The 19,805-nt window shown below is 40.3% G+C and overlaps 1 protein-coding gene across 1 annotated transcript; it reads right to left on the bottom strand.

Moving 5' to 3' along the window:
- Positions 1–4,754: 4,754 nt before the first annotated feature.
- LOC142627901 (uncharacterized) lies at positions 4,755–6,947 on the bottom strand. Its single transcript, XM_075801836.1, has one exon. It carries the CDS (start codon positions 6,700–6,702, stop codon positions 4,927–4,929), a length of 1,776 nt encoding a protein of 591 aa, XP_075657951.1. The 5' UTR covers positions 6,703–6,947; the 3' UTR covers positions 4,755–4,926.
- Positions 6,948–19,805: the final 12,858 nt, after the last annotated feature.

Raw genomic sequence — 19,805 nt, 5'->3', positions numbered from 1 at the left:
ATCCTATCAAAGGGGAGTTATAGCAGGCCAGATCCTTAGGCCTTAGCTTGAGCCCCTTGAATAGGTCGGGGTACATGATATATGCACCGCTGCACTGACCTACCAACACCCTCTTCACATCATACCCTCTGATCCTGAGAGTAACTACTAAGGCATCATAATGTGGCTGCAAGGTTCTAACTTTATCCTCATCAAAAAAGCTCAAAGTTGGTTGGGCCTCCAATCTACCCTTCTTCGAATTAGAGGGAGAGTATTCTATAAATGGCCGAGCTACAGACATCACCCTGGATGGTTGAGAACCAGTCCTTCCTGGGGCAGCCTAAATGTGATCTCATAGAAGCATCTCTTTGAGCTCCTGACCTTACCTGGCCACCCTATCCATTGGGTTGGTACAGGAATTGTTTCAATTTCCCAACCTTAACCAATTGTTCCAAGTGATTCCACAACGTCCTGCGATCCTCTGTAGTGTGCTTCCGCTCCTGGTGGTATTGGCAGTAAAGGTTATGGTTACGTCTTATGGGGTCTCCCCCATCTTATTTGGCTATTTAAAGTACGACTCGCTTTTAATCTTTTCCAAAATTTGGTGAATGGGCTCTCGGAACACAGTGCTAACCACCCGAGTAGCAATAGATCCGGATTGCCTAGCAAAATCTCTCTGAGATCAGTTACTGTTGTATTTATCCGACCTAAAATTCCCTCTATCCCGTGGGACCACTTTAGCTTTCCATTTCCCTTGCTTTTGGTCCTCCTCAACTTATACTCGTCAATACGGTCCATGAGCTGACACACACTTCTAACAGGCTTCCTTGTCAAAGATTTTCTCGAATCATGCTTAGCGAGTAGGCCAACCTTGAAAGTCCTTATAGCCACATCACGAAGTTCCCATCTATCTCATTAAGCATTTCCCAGTATCTGTCAGAATACGTTTTCAGGGTTTTCCCTTCTCACATAGTCATAGACAATAGGGAGTCTAAGGGTTGAGGAACTCTACTGCTAGTAACAAAACGAGCCTCAAACTCTCTAATAAGCTCTTTAAAGGAGTTAATAGAATCTTCTTGCAGACCATCGAACCATCTCATCGCCATAGGCCCTAAACTGGATGGGAACACCTTGCACATCAAAGTCTCTTTCTTTCAGTGAACAGTCTTTCTCTGATTGAAGTGGCTAACATGCTCCACAGGGTTCGTCCTGCCATTATACATGGTGAACACTGGTTGAGTAAATTGCCGAGGAAGCTTCCTCCCTTCAATCCTGCGGGTAAAGGGAGATTTAGAAATCTAGTAAAGAACCCTGCTCATAGCATCGCTGCCCAGGCCTTTACGAGATGGACTTTTATTCCTACACTTGTGATGGAGATTCTCGTCGTACGAAAAAGTCTCACTAGGAGGAGTCATTAACCTAGGCCTATAGCTGCCATCTCCATTGTCATTAGAAGAAGGATCAGAGCTTGAAGGAGTCTTTCTCCGTCGCTCGCGGTGTAACCTCCTCCATAGATGGTTAATCTCTAACTGCATGATTCTAGTATTCCCTTCATGAGATACATGACTCCCACCTCGAGACTAGCTCCTAGTAGTTTGAGTAGTGTGTATACTGACTTCACGATCTCTCCTACGTTCAAGGTTAAGGAAATGATCTTGGCGTTGGGAACCAACAGATTCTTCCCGGTCAAGACCTGAACCCACCATAGCTGAACGCTAATCTCACCAAAACTCAAGTACTCCCCACAGACAGCACCAATTGTTGGGTCACGAGTTGGATCCTAAGCCCAAAAGGTAATAAGATTAAGGCTTAACGAGCCTGACACAATGAATTTATAGAGAGTGGGTTGAAAACTGGCTTTTGATAAGTTGGACAACAATTATAGTGGATCCAGATGATAGGAAAAACCAAGATAAATAGGTTTTATGCAATATAACTCTTCCTCAACTAAGTCCGAGGAGAATAGCCCTTATATATGTCTTTTTTGAGTTTGATTACAATTTCAGTTCTTATTGCTACAGTGTTTTCTCTGCAGATTCTCAGATGATCCCCCATTCCTAGAGGATCTCTTACATTATATAGCCCATTTTCTTTGATCTTGGCCCTTAATTTGTTGATTATGCTGGCCACTACTCGAGTGCTTGTCCCATCAGACGCCCTCCCAAATCTTTTGTGAGTTGCGGCAACTAAGATAGCACTATTCAGGGGTCTTCTCCACATAAATGCAGCCAGGGGGTTTGGTGAGGTGCATTAAATGTGGTGGCAACTATCATCCCTCCAGTCACGTCAAGGCTAACCCTTTCTCTAAAGTTCTTCCTCTACAGTGTGGCCTCCTTTGGTGATGTGCCATTGACATGGTCGTGGCTGTGGCCAAAGCTCGCCTCTCTGGCCTCACTGTCCGAGGGTATGGTCTCCTAGGAATTGCATTAGACTCCTTGGCCTCGGGCATGTCACGTGGCATTACTATCTTATTAAATTGTTGTATCCCACAATAATAATAATAATAATAATATCACTTTGTTAATTTTTTTTGAGAGAATTTCAACCTATGATGTCGACTCCTAATGATATATTTTTATCATCAGACTAAGACACCAATTAGTTTTTGATGCAGTAGGAAATTGAACCTCAGATATCTTATTTAACTATTAGAGATTTTATCAGTTGAGTTAATTGGAACCCACTAATAGCACTTTGTTTGGTTGCATCCCTTCATACAAAATAAAATTCATTATGGTTGAGAGATTATTGGTGTCTTTGTTTTTGGTATAAGAGATTATAGGTGTCTTCAACAAACATTAATAGTAACTACAAATGCCATGAAATCCGAATTCTATTGTTTGACGTATAGAGGTATCAAGTATAGTAATCTATGAATTTATTAATAAAAAAAGAAGAAGAAGAAAGAATTCTTGTATTTTCATTGCAAGACTGATTCCAAAAATGTACTGCAATTTCATATTTTGATGGTAATACGAACTACATCGAAGGAAAACGCACACAGCTTGTAAAAATATGATAAAATTTAACAACCCGCGGATAAAGCCTACCAATTGTATCAAGGCAACTAATTTTTTAATAGAACCCAAATGAGTTTCACTTGACTGAGAGAGATGTTTCTTTGATTGAGAGGTATATGCAATTTCTATGCTAAAATCCAATCCCAAATAGCATGCAGATCCCGAAATACTTCGAAAATATGCAAAATGTGAGGCACAGTGGTTTATAAAACAGTAAAAAACACAGTCTTGTTTTGCGCTTTCATTAAGAAATTGAAGCGTAAGAATTATAATGAGGAAGATTGGCATCAATATTTCCATATTTGTGGGCCACAGATTATGCATGACCAAAGACCACAAAATCGTTGGTAGTGTTACCTCATACCTGGAACAAATATGCTGGTATACACTATACAGTACAGGAACATGTATGATATATCCGATAGATCACTTATTACCATGGAATAAGGTATAATCGGTATAGGCTTATATAGCTTTATATAAGTTACTTTATTTTACGTCTAAAAATAAGGTTATTTCAAATGAAAATGACGACAGGTTTCAAGTCTAAGACTGGTTTCTTACCTATCCATTTCCTCTTTCCCTCACTCTTACAATTTGTGACCATTATCCTAATTTATCCCACCTGAATAACATTCCAATTTATTGGATAATAATAATAATAATAAAAATATAAAGAAGTACTTGGGCACTGTATTTCAGGATCTGGACCACAGAATGAATTGGAGAAGATGCAACTGCATGTCCTTTGTGTCTACCAAACTGGGGCAGCATGCGAGATATTGAATTCTAAGAACGTATGCATTTGATTTCCTCCCGGCAAAGACAACACTTTTGACAGAATATGACGACTGATTTTTTTTTTTTTAAATGAATGTCGAAGCTAAAAAACATGGAAAGTTGGAAACCCATACCTGATGCAAGGCAAATTTAAACAGTAGAAATGCCAATTACATTGCATTCATAAATACAAAAAATTTGGACTCTTCAATTTCTGCAATGAGCATGGTAAATACTTTAGCAAAATTAAGAAATCTATATATATATATGATTGGAAATGCTGAACCAAGACTTCAAGTACAATGGGAAAGTGCAACCAGTCAGTTCCTGCAGCGGTTAAACTCCATCTTTTGGATGAATTGAAGGTCCAATTTTTCTTTGAACCTGAATTGTTGACTGGGCCCAGCCCCTCCAAACACACAAACCCACTTTATTAACAATCTTGCTAAACAAGGCTGTACTTGTTTAGCTTCCAAAAACAAATCCACAAGATGTTCAGTGTGGCAATAGTTCATGGCTCTAGATACACCACGTTTGGAGTTATCTGAACAGAATTTAAGAATTAACAACCTACTTAATTATTGAGTATGATATTTGCATGACTAACATCAGAAATCATTGCATATGGAACAAACAGTTCTGATTATGAGCAAGACAAGAACAATCACAACTCTTCAAGGGCTGATAGAGGCAGATTTTACAGTTAAAGAAGTGACCAAGCTAAGGCAATACTTGCTTTAGGTTTAGTACACCGAAGCTTAATGGCAGTTTGATCTGTCTGAAAATATTAGCATATATTATGGAATAGTTATTTATTGGAGAGATGTTTAAATGGAAATTTTATAATTGATGGAAATATTGAAAAAATTTAGGAGACATTTAAAGTCAGGCCATAGGACTTTCTCCAAGGCCATTACTTTGCTTATGACCAAAGTCACAACTCTTAATGGTATATGTTTCCAATCAAGAGGTGAGGAGGCATTCAAAACTTTGAGGCTACTACCAAATGATTATAATATCCTACAGATGCTGGTAAAATTTGTTATAATGCTTGTATTATAAGGTGAAAACTAAAATGACAGACAATTATAATCTACTTATATAAATAGACTGAGACAACAAAATGAATGGCATGGGCCATGAAATCTCATTCAAGTGCATCGGTCGGCTTGTCTCCTATGTAGCACTGATTCTTGTAATTGCTTCCAATTAAGTGATGAAGAAGCACACCTGCTGCAACACTGACATTTAAGCTCTCCACAGCCAGAAAGGACCTGAACTCTTCACTTGAGCACCCAGAATTTGTTTCTGCAGTTTCCACATCATTAACTCCACCTGTAGATAAATCCATAGGAATATTCCCAGGGATCCTAATCAACTGTGTACATGATCTCTCCACTAAAGGCCTCAACCCAGTACCCTCACTGCCCAAAACAAGAATTGTTGGTGCACCAGGCAAAACCTCATCCAAGGGAACAGTTTTTGGTGCAACTGAACCTCCAAGAACTCGCCAACCATTTTCAGCTGAGGAAACTAAGAACTGCATCATATTCTTGCAATACCTAAGCTCCATTAATTCAAGAGAACCTGCACTTGCTTTGCTTACAACACCACTCAATGGTGCTGAATTCTTGGCACATAACACCACTCCTGAAGCTCCAAAAAAGTATGCTGACCTAATGATTGCCCCCAAATTTTGAGGATCTGTGACCTCATCCAAGGCTACCCAGAGAGAACCTTTGTCTCCCTCGACAGAAGCAGGTTCCAATTCCTTCATTTTTACCATCTCCAATGGAGAAGCATCTAGAACCAGCCCCTGATGGGGACGGTTATCAACAACCATATTGAGATCATGCTTTGATGCTTCCTTTACACTTAACCCAATTTTTTCAGCCATCCTCAAAACTTTCTCAAACCCTTTTTTTTCCTTCTTCTTCCTGTTATTATTACTCAAATCCAACCCTTCTTGGAGGTACAATGCATAAAATTCTCTTCTTCGAGCAGACAAAGCAGCCAAAACTGGACCAACCCCATAAATCCCTTCACCAACCATCTTAGGTACTGTCGATTCGGTAGTTTCTTTCCATGTCTTTCTACCCCAATTTTCCTGCTTATTCCACCTCCGTAACTCAGGTTTCACAGATCCAGCCTTTTCATCTGCCATTCCCCTGAATCTATGCTTAATCTTATCCCATCTTGGATCATCAATGGCCTCAATTTCTTCTCCTCCTTCATTATCTACTTCAAAACTTCCATCCATATCAACAAAACCACTTTTCCGATCTTCTGCTATATCTATTCCATTCCTATCATCTTCACTCCCTGCTGCCAATTTACCACTTTTCCCCACAAAATTTTCTGCCGATAACTTCCAAGAAGAATGGGCACCTCTCATTGTTGTTGCTTCCTCCAACCTTTTTGCTGATTCCTCCCAAGAAGACTTACTACTCACTTTCTCCAACCTCTTTGCCGATTCCTCCCAAGAAGAACGACTCGTCTTTGTAGACCCTTTTACTTCCTTAGCTCTATTTGATGCTAACCAAGGAAGACATTTTTTAGTTCTTACCATATCATTTTTTTCACCACTTTTCCTAGCATAGGAACTAGAAAAACATCTAGCTCTTATCCAAGGGCAATACTGTATTCCACTTCGAAGCCGAAACCCACTTGACAAACTTCTGGGTTTTGCCATATTACCCATTTCCAGTGTCCTATAAACAGAGCAAGTTGAAAAATTCATGCGGTTCATCAAATGGAGATTTCCATGGGCTTTGGTCCCACAGGGGTTTAATTGGGGTTTTGGACGAAACCCAGTTGGAAAAGATTGGGGCTTTGAGATGTGGAATGATTTGAGACATCTAGGTTGTGAATAAATCCTAATAGCCAAGGGAAATGTATGGCTCTTCGTCAAATTGGTATACATTGTAAGCGTATAAGAAAAATATATATATCCGAAACCTTGAAGTGCCAAGTCAGAAGAAGAAAACTTTGGACAAGAAACTATTATGTTTAACAAATGAAGAAAGGCTCTTAGGTTAAAGATACAGTGTTACCTTATCCGCATCCCATAGAATAGAGTAGACAGCTTCACTTGGTTGCTAACGCCTCCCAAGTTTGAAGTCAGGGTTTTTCCACTAGGTACGGCAAGATTTTAAAACCGGTTGTGACTGACAGTGCTGGCCAAGTTAAACGACATATCATAAACACTGCAAAATGAGGTGCAGCGAATTTATGCTGGACCCGCCCGCACGGGCACAGCACTAATGACGATGGGCCTGACCAATGCAATAAACTACACGCAGTTTAGAGAAAGAAACGACTATTTGCTCCTCGGGTTTGTTTAACGACATTCGGTGTACTGCCCGTCCTTTTTACAACACGACAGACAAAAATCTTCGAGGAGAAGGAGGTGGGTTCAGTCCAACTCTTTTTTTTTTTTGGGTTGATTTACGATGAGCCGAAAGGTTGAGGGTTATTTGGGTTAAAAATATAGCCAACCAGAATTTGATTTTACTCAAGTTAAAAATTATATATATAAAATTTTTAACTGATTTCATCACTAAATTTACTATTTCCTTGGATAGTAACATGCAGGAATTGGAAAATGTCTGGACGATTCATACAAATGGATCGTCCATGAAAGCGCTAGGAGGGGTAGGTGTGAGCATCACCTCACCAGATGACGCCGTTTTGAAATATGGTATAAAACTCCAGTTTCCTGCAACTGCAACCAACGATGGGGTAGATCAACCACGAGTATGAGGTGAAGGAACCCTGGATGCAAAAATACCTGAAGCTAACAAATCAATTGACGAGTGATTTTAAAGAGGTAAAATTCACACAAGTACCAAGAAACCAGAATGCAAAGACATATGAAGCGGCAAAGTGTGCATCATCGTAAGACTGGACAAAACATCCATCCAAGAAGATTGAAATTCAGAAGCACCCAAGCTTAGAAGAAATCCGAACTTCCTCTGTCCAAAACAACGAAAGCTTGACGATCCTGATACTCTCCTATATAAAGAACGAAGAATTGCCATCAAATCCAAAAGAAGCTAAGAAGGTAAAGAAGAGAGTAGTTAGATTCACTATCTTTAATGGCGTACTCTAAAAAAGGGGATTCTCCCAACCTTACCTCAAATGCATAGAACGAGACGAAGCCAGATACATCCTCAACGAAGTACATGGGGGAATTTGCAGAGATCATCTTAGAGCAAGGGCCTTGATAGTTTACTTTTGACCAAATGCGCAAGGAAGCACACAAGCTTGTCCAAACTTGTGATAAGTGCCAAGAGAGTACCAAGAGAAAAGATGACACTAGTAACATCATTGTGGCCGTTTGCACAGTGGGGGATTGATATTGTTGGATCATTGCCTCAGGGGAAGAAACAAGTAAGATTTCTACTTGTTGCCATTGATTCTTTCACAACAAATGGGTCGAAGCAAAGGCTCACAAAAGCAAAGATTCAGACTTTCATTTGAAAGAACATCATTTGCAAATTCAGCATACCAAAGGTGATCATCTCAGACAATAAACAATAGAAGACAATTTGACAGTCACAAGTTCAGAGAATTATACTCAAACCTTGGCATTAAAAACTAGTTCTCATTACTAGGCCACCCTAAGCCAACAGACAGACTGAAGTGATATATCAAACATTATTGAAGTTCATTAAAGTTTGTATAGTACACCAGTCAAAGCATGTGGGAATGCTAACGTGGTTGGATTCAAACCCTACACATGGAGTGGCTGTGAGCAAAGGAGAGGAAATGTTAGCTATGGGAAAAGATTTTTGGTTCGTGCCAATGGCGTGACTATCTTGGGGAAGAGTGAGATTTGCACTTGACATGGACACCCAACACTCATAAAAGGGAGATAATGACCCTCTTTGGTTAGAAGTTATAAAATGTCTCCCTTTTATTGGATGTGCTTGTGTTGGACCATTGTTGGGGACATGTGCATCACTCTCAATGCCCCTAATGTCCATTTCCTTGTATAAGGATTGCTCCCCACTTAGTGGCAAGGTCACTTTTCACACCGCTACACTGACTTTGGCATGCTTACTCTTTCTCCTATAGCCACAACATAGTACAATAGTTGTATTAGGGTCCAAATGGGGGAAACACGGTTTGACATTTGTCTTTTGTACCTAGCAACATTCCTCGGACTATAAGAAGAACATGTTGCTAGATTATTAGGGCAAGAACCAGGATAAAACATTAGAGAAAAGAGTGGAAAGTTTGTAAGGGAGTGAGGTAGAGAAAATGCCTCCCTTTTAGTAAGAACATTGTAATTGTACAAGGGAAACCTCCATTTTTCATATAATAGAGAGCTTGAAAGAGTAAGGGACATTCACCCTTACTCACCCGTGGTTTTTCATCCATTTCAAAGAGTTTTCCACATACATCCCATTTTTATTTTTACTTTCCTGGCACTACTTTCCTTGCACTACTTTCTTTTTCTCTCGACTTTATAATGTTAAAACTTTCATTTTTATCATTCTTGAGCTTTTTTATCAAAATTGTTAAGTTATGGCTTTTCACATAACATTTATGTTGGATTATTCCATGACAAAAAAATGTTATAATTACATTAATTTATTTCCTAATATTTTGTGGAATTTATTTGTAATGGGTTTAGACTTAAGTGGTGAATATTTGCTCAAGAATTTGATCTTGCGACTTAGCTCGCGAGTGGTGCAACTCGCGAAAGTTACATGAGGAGCTCATGTTGGAAGCTGAAGAGTCAGCGAGTTTCGTGATTCATCTCGCAACTTGGCCAACTCGCGAGATGACCTGCGAATTGCACTGATAGCTGGGATTTTAAGTATGACTCTTATACCCTTCACTCATATTATATATACCCTTATTACTCACAAAATTGTAAGGGGGCTATTCAGAAGAAAACCCTAGAGGTTTCTACAGCACACCCACCTTGTTAGAAAGAGCTACTCATCCTTAATAGAGAATTCCTTGCAGTCTCTTCTCTCTTCCCTCTCTCATTGTTATAACTTGAGATGATATTTGTGTTGGGAAAAACATAGTTTGTATCGCATATAAAACATACATAGCGGAAAATCAACGGATCTACTTCATTCGCAATAAATAACATGTATTATGTAAATTTTAGAATTTAAGAACAAAAGAGCGTACCTTGGTCCGATGAAATTCAAAACCAAAGATTCGAAGTACTTGGGAATACTTTTAATCTTCATTCCAATTCCACTTATGCCCAAAAAGTGTGGTCTCTTAATCAGTTTACACGTATGTGTTCAAGGGAGAATAAGAGAGTGGCTTACACTCACATACACACCATTCCATCTGTTACAAAATTATGTATGTTTATCTCCTTATATATATATATAACTGATTATCTAATTGGGCTAGTCTTTTAGGCCATTCCAATTGGGTTTTAGTATATGGCTTGGAGTGGGACCAAAAGGGAACAATTAAGACTCTAGCTCCAATGAGCCTTGGGCTTATCTGTCAACTCTTGACAAGTCCAAAGTTGCCATTAATTATATTTAATACTACTATATAAATATAATTGCACTCTAGGCCTTATTAATAAATTATATCCCAAGACTTTATTATACATGCAACTTCTTCATTAAAATATTCGTAGAAATACAAAATAAAAAATGTTGATTGCCACTTTGAAAATTACTACATCTTAATCCTTGAGTATTTGGTTTAATCCTTTAAGTTATTCATCATATATTTATGAAACTCAATTTCATAAATATATACTTTAGTAATTTCTTATTAAAGTGGTTAAGGCTAACACTCTAAATAACCAAACCTATTAAACTTATCTTAAGGGAATATTTTACATCTCTGTTAATAGATTAGGAATTCCATCTTGAGAATATATGTTTCATAAACATTAAATGTGGCTATCCAATATACTGAGATTTTGATCGTGACTTTAGATCTCACTCCTAATATATCAAAGCAACCTACACTTCATGATCATGTTCATTATTCTCTTAGGATTGAGAATTCATGTAAATAGAAGTCATGAATCGTTAGGAGAATAATAAATCTCACAGCGGTTCAATTCAATATGTCTTATCTCTTAAAACATATCAACACATTAATCAGAAGTCTCCACTTCTATGATCAAGACAAATCATCTTAGTTGATATGTTATAGTCTTCGCAGATGAAATGCCTAATTTCATCATCGACTACGAACCAAAATTCTTAGTTTACAAAGAACTTGTAATTTATATCTTCTATGACTAAATCACATACTATGCATCTCATGAACTATATGGTAGTGTCCAAATATTCATGTTATCATTATTTTAGATAATAATAAAATAACTTTATTAATCATAACATAATGTCATACATAGCATCAGACAATAGGATTTAAAAGGCACATATCCTAACAATTTGTACCCAAACACAACCCACACATATTTAGAGTGTAGAGAGCATTTTGAAAGTTGGGAAGCATTGGGTATTTTCCAAAAGAAGTCGGTGAGGCCTGGCGGTGTAATTGGGCGGTATTGCGGGATCTGGATAACTAGTGGACACAAGAGTCCGAGAAGTTTGTTGGTAGTTGGAACTTGGAGGGCTCAAATACTTTGGGTAAATTAGGCTTGAAGGGTCTTTTTGGTATCTTTGTCCTCTAACTTATTCACTAATGGATCATTTTGATTTAAAGGGTCGTGGAGAGGTTTTTTGCTGAATTATTTGGTTTCCTCTTCAATAACATGTCTCGGTGTTATTTTGTGTTTGCATCTCTCTAACTTACTTTTTAAGCTTTATGTTTATCGCTTATTGTACTTGCTTATGCATTAGAGTAGTGTTCTGGTTTATTGCATATATTTTACTCTTGTTCCGCACTTAGTTAAGTTAGAGTAAAAGCAATTAAGCTGTAATTTAAAATTAGGGGTCTAAACAAGCATTAGTGTTTATATACTAATTTAGTGTTTATACACTAATTGAGTTTTCAAAAATGTACTTTTAGATATCTCATGCACTTTTTCATATGAGTTTACTAATCTAACTTGCATGTACAAAGTTCGATTGGAAGGAGCAAAGGGCACATGGCTAGAAAAACTATCAAATGTCTTGTGGGCATACCGAACAATAGCCAGAACCCCATAGGAGAAACCTCGTTCAAATTCGCGGTACAGAAGCAGTCATTCCAGATGAGGTAGGAGCAACCAACTTGAGGAACCAACAATTATTCGACGAGAAAAGCAATAATGACCGTTTTAGGATGAAGTAAGAGACGATGCACTCCAAAGAATGACGAGGTAGAGATGACTAAATATTACGATCAGAGAGTCAAACTCAAAAGATTTGAACTAGGAGACTTAGTACTATGCAAAGTGTCACAAGCAACTAAAGACCCAGCGTAAGGCAAACTTGGACCAACGTGGGAAGGAACTTATAAGATCACTAATTACTTGAGAAGAGAAAGCTACTACTTGGAATCAATGGACAGGAAACCACTTCCTTGTCCATGGAATATTGAACACCTCAAGAGGTACCATCAATAGGAAACAAAATATTGTAATTTTCTTTTTCATTTTTCGTGTATGTTTTGATTAGATCAAATAGACAATGAGGAAAGTTTAGTCAATGAGCAAAAATGATATAAATTCCCCTAGAGGGAATACAAATAATATGATGAAAAAATTATATAAATTCTCCCAAAAGGAATACAAATAATATGCCGACAAAAAATTATATAAATTCCCTTAGAGGGAATACAAAGTATATGATGATAAAAAAGATGATATAAATTTCCCCAAAGGAAATACAAATTATATGATGACAAAAAATGATATAATTCCCCCAGAGGTAATACAAATAATACGATGATAAAAAAAATGATATAAATTCCCCTCGAAGAAATGCAAATCTTACGATGAGCAAGTGATACGAATTCCCTTCTAAAGGAATATAAATATGTTGACACCCCATTTTACAACTTGCATTTAACCAACTGGTAGATTTTCAGATTTGTGATACAAAACAAATCTTGATGCTCTAACGATCATAATGGTATATCATGGGTTTTGATTGGACCACCTGATCAAAAGTTATCATACAATCAATTTTTAATGATCATTGTAAGTGCACAATTGCGCTTGGACCAAAAAATACACGTGGGCTCAGGCCCAATGAGCCTTAAACAATGAAATTTGTAGAGTGTGGGCTCGCAATCTAGTTTAGTGATATTTGAAACTTGATGAACAAGCTAAACTATTACAGTGTTTGCAAATAAAAGACAAACGGGGCAAAATAAACCTCCTCGGACGTAAGCCGAGGACAAATTATATATTATTTTTCTTTTTTCCCTCAAAGGTCTCAGTTCTTAATATTTGTCTCCCTCTTTTCTTTGCCCTCTTTCCTCCTTAAATACTTCTTCTTCTTCCCTCTTTATCCACGTGTCACACAAATTACCCTATTAGACAACTGTCCCATCCACCACCCTCTGGAAGTCTTTAAATTATAGCAAGAAGGCTGACTTCTACTATTCAGGGGTCACTCCCCCATTAATGCGGCCAGGGAGGTAGGTGCAGGGTCTTTAATGTGGAGGTAGCAGCCTTTTTCTAAGATATTTCCCTCACACTGTTGCGTCTGGAGGGTGCTTAAATCCCCCTCTTAACCAACGATTTTTCTGGAACTTTGCCTTGATCTTTTTAGCGAATCCCAAGGTCATTGTGGATCTGTCCGAGGAGATATTCGTCCTCGGACGAATCCTCGGACTCTCGACTCATGGGTCGAGCTACAGTTCTAAGAGGCTTTTAGTCTAAAACAAACTAGCGCCCATCAACAAAGACCGAGGCCCAAATACTTACTTAGGTCCTTTTAGTCCCCACAATAGCCCCTCAAAACTTTATTTTTCCTTATCCGAGGAGAAAAATAGGGTTTTGATCCGAACAGAGCTCCCTTCACACGTTTCGTACATCACCATGCGTGTGGGGCTCGTTTCATTCCTAGAAAATGCCGTTTGGCGCTTCGATTTCCAGAACGCGCGCATTTATGATTGCAAGTTACACCCTGTTCCCCACGTTCAACGGTGAGATGAATATCCAACGGTCCTCATCACCTCCTAAAAATTTGTGCGGGAAGAATCCAATTTCGAGGCCGCCTCCCACACGTCATGACATTTGGAAATCTACGCCCTCATTCATTTCTTCAGGATTCAATCACATCAGAGCATCAATCATCATCTTTTCTCTCCAGAAACCCGTGGAAACTCGCATAACTACAAACTCGTAAGTCCTTACTTTCTCTACTTTTTTTCTCCTCGGATTCTGTCCTCGGCTTCCTTCTTAACCACATTCCTTCTTAAAACTTGCCCTTTCCTTTCTCTTAGATGGGTAGATTTAAGTGTTTAGTTGATACTGTCGCTGGGATGGAAGGCTTTAGAGCCAAATACCATATTCCCAGTGACGTGGGTTTGAAATACTATTCGGCAGAAGCCGTAGGTGATTCTAGGAAAACGGGAGAGGTCATTATCCCCATGATTGCCTTCATAGAAGGTGGGATGACCCTCCCTATGAGAAGCGTAACTAGGGAATACCTTCGCAATCACAGGTTGTGCCCAGACCAGTGCGCACCCAATGTATTTAGGGTTTTAGGAAGTGTTGACGCTCTAAATGAGCAGATGGGCTTGAACCTCACTTGACATGATGTCGTCTTCATGTATGAGTGTCACAAATTTACAAAAGTAGGTTACTACATTAAATCCCGGTCTAGTGTAGTTAGGCTGATTTCCTGTCTGCCCAAGTCTAATAAAGGCATGAAGGACGACTACCACATCGCCTCAGGCAACTGGCATAATGGCCCTCACTGCCCAGTCGTATGGGGAGACCCAGGTGTGACTCTTTAGGAGTTAATTTATCTACCCCGAACTTCAATCTCAAAATTTTCTATTGTTTATTTCCTTTTACACATTGTCCATTTCGATTTCTCATATGCATTGCAGATCTGACCATACTTGGTTTTTTTTTTTTTTTTGGTATTCTTTCTTACAGATAAACAACTCGTGCGCCCTCGTTTGAGCCAGTGCAACGTTGCTGATCTGAACTGCATACTGCGCTCAGAAGTATTTGTGAGTGAAGACCTGCAACTTAGAGCGGCCCACTTAATACTAGGGTACGACCCAATATCCTCGGATTTCCAGGAGATAGAGAACGCGATTATCGCGGGGGGTAGGAGGCGTAAGAGAATAAACGTAGCAAGGCCGCACGTTCTTACCGACCACGACATCCCCGACGACCCCAACACCATCCTATACACGCAACCTATCACGACGATCCCTCTCTCGACGCACTATCAAGCAACTGCTGTTTCGGAGGAGCAAGTATCCTCTTCGCACACGTTGGACGACGAGATAGACCGGTTTCAGCTCGAGGACGTTGAAAGACCCCGAGGGAATCAGTTTGTCGTGCTATCTGACGAGGAAGAAGAGCCCGCCGAGGCCTCCGGAGTTGCAGGCTTAATAGTTGCCCATCCCGATGACGATTTCGAGGAGGAAGAGATAGACGTGCTCAGCGGCCTTCTAACTAAGAGAGGCGAGAGAGTCGCCCAAAAAAGAGCGGGAAGGTCCCAAGTTCCTCCGACCTTGCCACCTCCCCCTCCTTCCGCCGATCCTAAACCTCCAGTTGAGGAGCCCAAGAAGAAAAGGAAGGGGGAGGCCGAGGAGGCTGGTGGCGAAAAACAGAAGAAGCCAAGACAGCAGCCACAACAAGTCCAGTAGCAGAAACTGGACAAGGGCAAGGGACGTGCCCGTTCAGTTGAAAGTGGGGAAATTAGGGATATGGCCGAAGTGCGCTGAGCACCGGCTACCTGGTCTCCTGACTTGAGATTGGACGGAGCACTAATCTCTTGCCAGTCCAGCATTAGGGAACTCCAGCAAGGCCACACCCACCATCTAGCCGAGGCATTGGAACGTCCCCTTCTGCTGCCCAAGGATATGGATGCCTTGGAAAAGATGAGCCAGCCTCAGCTGTTCCTTTCTTTAAAAAGGGACTTAGCCCTGGTATGTTTCTCTCCGTGCGTATACTTTGTTCTTTATAATATCTGGCTATTTGTAAATGTTTTACTACTCCTAGCCCTCTAATACTTTGTCACAGGCCGTTCAAGAGGTCTTTGCTGCTGAGAAGTTCATGGAGGATTCTCAGAAGAGGGTTGGAATGGAGCAGGAGATTCGTCTGGAGACTGAGAAGTCCTTAGGCCAGGCCCTAGCAGAAAATGAGAGACTCTCCTCTCAGTTGGCCAACTTAAAAAGAGAAAGAGACGGCGCCGAGGCCAATCTAAGAACGATGAGGACTCAAGTGGAGGGACAGTGCAAGCTTCTTCATCAAAAGGATGATGAGCTCTCCCAAGCCCAGAAGGAACGCTCAGACTTGGAGAAGGAGCTTGTACGAATGAAGGAGGAAGCTAGCACCTTCAAGCATTCTCTAGAGGCTGCGAAGCAGGCAAGTTACAAGGAAGGGGTAGCTACAACGGAAGACCAGCTGACAAAGGCTTTTGTGGCCGTGTGCCGAGAATACTGTCAGCAGGTCTGGAGGGAAGCCCTAAACGTAGCAGGAGTTCCTTCAACCTCCGAGCTGAGGAAGTCCGAGAACGTTTGGCTTCCCCTGGACATACAGGAGATAGAAGAGGCTCCTACTGCTGCTCCTGCCCCTGAGACAGTTCCTCCTGCTCTTCCTCCTGTGATCCCAGCGCTCATTCCGGATCCTACAGAACTTTCAGGTTCCAATAAAGAGAAGGAAGGGAGTGGGGGTGCCGAGAAGGGCCTAAGCCAAAGTATGGAACCTATCATCCTTCCAACCACTACAACAGACAAAGGAAAACAAGTTCTGTCTTCCTTTGAGCTGGAATTAAAAGACACTGAGGCTACCAGCACTTCTCAACAAGACCCTCCTCCGAAAGCTTAGGGTCATGCATAGGGCTTCTTTTTCTCTGTACTTAGAATTTTCCATGTAATGATGTATATCGACATATTTAATGAAAGACAGTTTTATTTGATTTTGATCTGAGTTCTGTTTATTTCATCTTTTCATCTTTATGCTTACCATGAAAGTTTTCATTAGCACACAACGAAGGAAAGAATGAGATAAATAAGTCCACTTTCAGCAGTTGAACAATTAAAACTTTAAACAGCAATACACATATTTGCCTTGTGAAGTAAAGCGTTCAAGAACCTAACAAAGACTAACCTGGTTTAGCTGGTAAGCAGTACCTCATTTTGCAAACCCATGTGATACTTAGGACTTGTAATCTGAAATGCTAATTTTAGTAAAGTGTGGGGTCCGAGGATCCTACCTTATCAAATTTCTGCCTGGCACTTAAAGATATATAACTTAAGACTCCATTTTAACCACGATTTTATTCAACAAATAATCAGATATCAATCTTAACAAGGTATGGGGTCCAAGGACCATACTTAACCAAGTTTCTGTTTGATATTTAGTAATATATCAATTTCCACTAAGTATGTGATCCGAGGACCATGCATAACCAAGTTTCTGTTTGAAATTTCAAAACAGTAACTTAAGATGTTAATTTCCCCAAAGTAGAAGGCCCGAGGACCCAACATAACTAAGGTTCTGTTTAACAAATAATAAGATATCAATTTTCACTAGGTATGTAGTCCGAGGACCATACATAACCAAGTTTCTGTTTGACATTTCAGAACAGTAACTTAAGATGTTAATTTCCTAAAGTAGAAGGCCCGAGGACCCGGCATAACTAAGGTTCTGTTTAACAAATAATAAGATATCAATTTCCACTAGGTATGTAGTCCGAGGACCATACATAACCAAGTTTCTGTTTGACATTTCAGAACAGTAACTTAAGATGTTAATTTCCTCAAAGTAGAAGGCCCGAGGACCCGACATAACTAAGGTTCTGTTTAACAAATAATAAGATATCAATTTCCACTAGGTATGTAGTCCGAGGACCATACATAACCAAGTTTCTGTTTGACATTTCAGAACAGTAACTTAAGATGTTAATTTTTCCAAAGTAGAAGGCCCGAGGACCCGGCATAACTAAGGTTCTGTTTAACAAATAATAAGATATCAATTTCCACTAGGTATGTAGTCCGAGGACCATACATAACCAAGTTTCTGTTTGACATTTCAGAACAGTAACTTAAGATGTTAATTTCTCCAAAGTAGAAGGCCCGAGGACCCGGCATAACTAAGGTTCTGTTTAATAAATAATAAGATATCAATTTCCACTAGGTATGTAGTCCGAGGACCATACATAACCAAGTTTCTGTTTGACATTTCGAGAGTTGTAATTGATAAGTCCATATACATTTATAATTTAAACCACAAACGACAAAAGCGCCCTTTATTAATAATAATACCTTCGAAGGTTGTTTACATTCTACAGCCGTTGTACAACTCTTTCATCTAGATCAGCTAGTCGATATGACCCTATACCTGCTACAGAAATAATCCAATATGGTCCTTCCCAGTTCGGTCCTAATTTACCCCAGGCTGGGTTTCTAGCAGTACCTACAACCTTTCTCAGAACCAGATCCCCAGGCGCGAGTGGTCTGAGCTTCACATGCGCATCATACCCTTGTTTAAGCTTCTGCTGATAATAAGCCATTTGGACCATAGCTGTCTCTCGCCGTTCCTCAACTAAATCTAGGCTCTTCTCCAGGAGGCCGTTGTTATTTTCTGGGCTAAAAATACTCGTCCTCAATGTGGGGAAGCCAAACTCTAAAGGTATCACTACCTCGGCCCCATAAGTCATAGAGAATGGCGTTTCTCCTGTGGATCTGCGCGGCGTAGTTCGATACGTCCATAGAACGTGTGGTAGTTCTTCTACCCATTTGCCCTTCGCATTGTCCAGCCTTTTCTTGAGTCCACTAACTATAACCTTGTTAACGGCCTCGGCTTGCCCTTTTTCTTGAGGATAAGCTGGAGTGGAGTATCTATTTATGATGTCCATGTCACCACAATATTTCCTAAAAGCTCTACTATCAAATTGAACGCCATTGTCCGAAATGAGTGTATGTGGTACTCTAAATCTAGTGATGATGTTTTTCTAGATGAACTTCTTGGAATCGACATCCCTAATATTTGCCAAGGGCTCAGCCTCTACCCATTTGGTGAAGTAGCCAGTCCCCACAAGCAACCACCTTTTGTTTCCCACAGCCCTCGGGAATGGTCCTACTATGTTCAATCCCCATTGAGCGAAAGGCCAAGGACTAGAGAGAGGGTTAAGGACTCCTCCAGGTTGCTGGATGTTAGGAGCGAACCTCTGGCATTGGTCACACTTTCTTGCATAGTCCTGAGCTTCCCTCTGCATATTGGGCCACCAATATCCTTGAGTCAGTGCCCTATGAGCTAGGGACCTTCCCCTAGTATGGCTCCCACAAATTCCCTCATGCAGTTCTTCCAAAAGCGTCTCCGTTGATTCGGGGTGCACGCATAACAAACATGGTCTGGAGAAGGACCGTTTATACAATTTCTGATCCTTGGACAACCAAAAACGCAGTGCCTTTTGACGGATCTTGTCTGCTTCAGACTTGTCATCGGGAAGAATGTCGTTTTTCAGAAAAGATATCATAGAATCGATCCAATTAGGTCCAGGCCTTATCAAATGGATCCGGGCTGCCCCAACAGTGGTAAGAGCTGGAGCCAGCAAATCTTCGACAAGGATAATCCTAGGCAAACCCTGAGTCGAGGACGTCGCTAAGGTAGCCAAAGAGTCTGCATGTGTATTCCCACTTCTAGAAACGTGAGACAATATAAAGGAATCAAATTTGGATTGTAAACGTTTGACCTCGGTCAAGTACTCTTGCATCCTGGGGTCCCTAGCCCCCATGGTCCCCGTCACCTGGCCGACCACTAATTGAGAATCTGAGAGCATGTGAACTTCCTTTCCGCCCATCCTATGTACCATGTTCATGCCGATCAAGACTGCTTCGTACTCGGCCTCATTATTAGTAGCCGAGAACGCCAACCTTAAGGATTTTTCGAAGACAATCCCTTCGGGGGATACCAGGACGAGTCCGATACCAGAC

This window comes from Castanea sativa, chromosome 1, assembly GCF_040712315.1.
Source record: "Castanea sativa cultivar Marrone di Chiusa Pesio chromosome 1, ASM4071231v1".
Classification (NCBI taxonomy): domain Eukaryota; kingdom Viridiplantae; phylum Streptophyta; class Magnoliopsida; order Fagales; family Fagaceae; genus Castanea; species Castanea sativa.
This window is presented reverse-complemented; position numbering and strand designations above follow the sequence as displayed.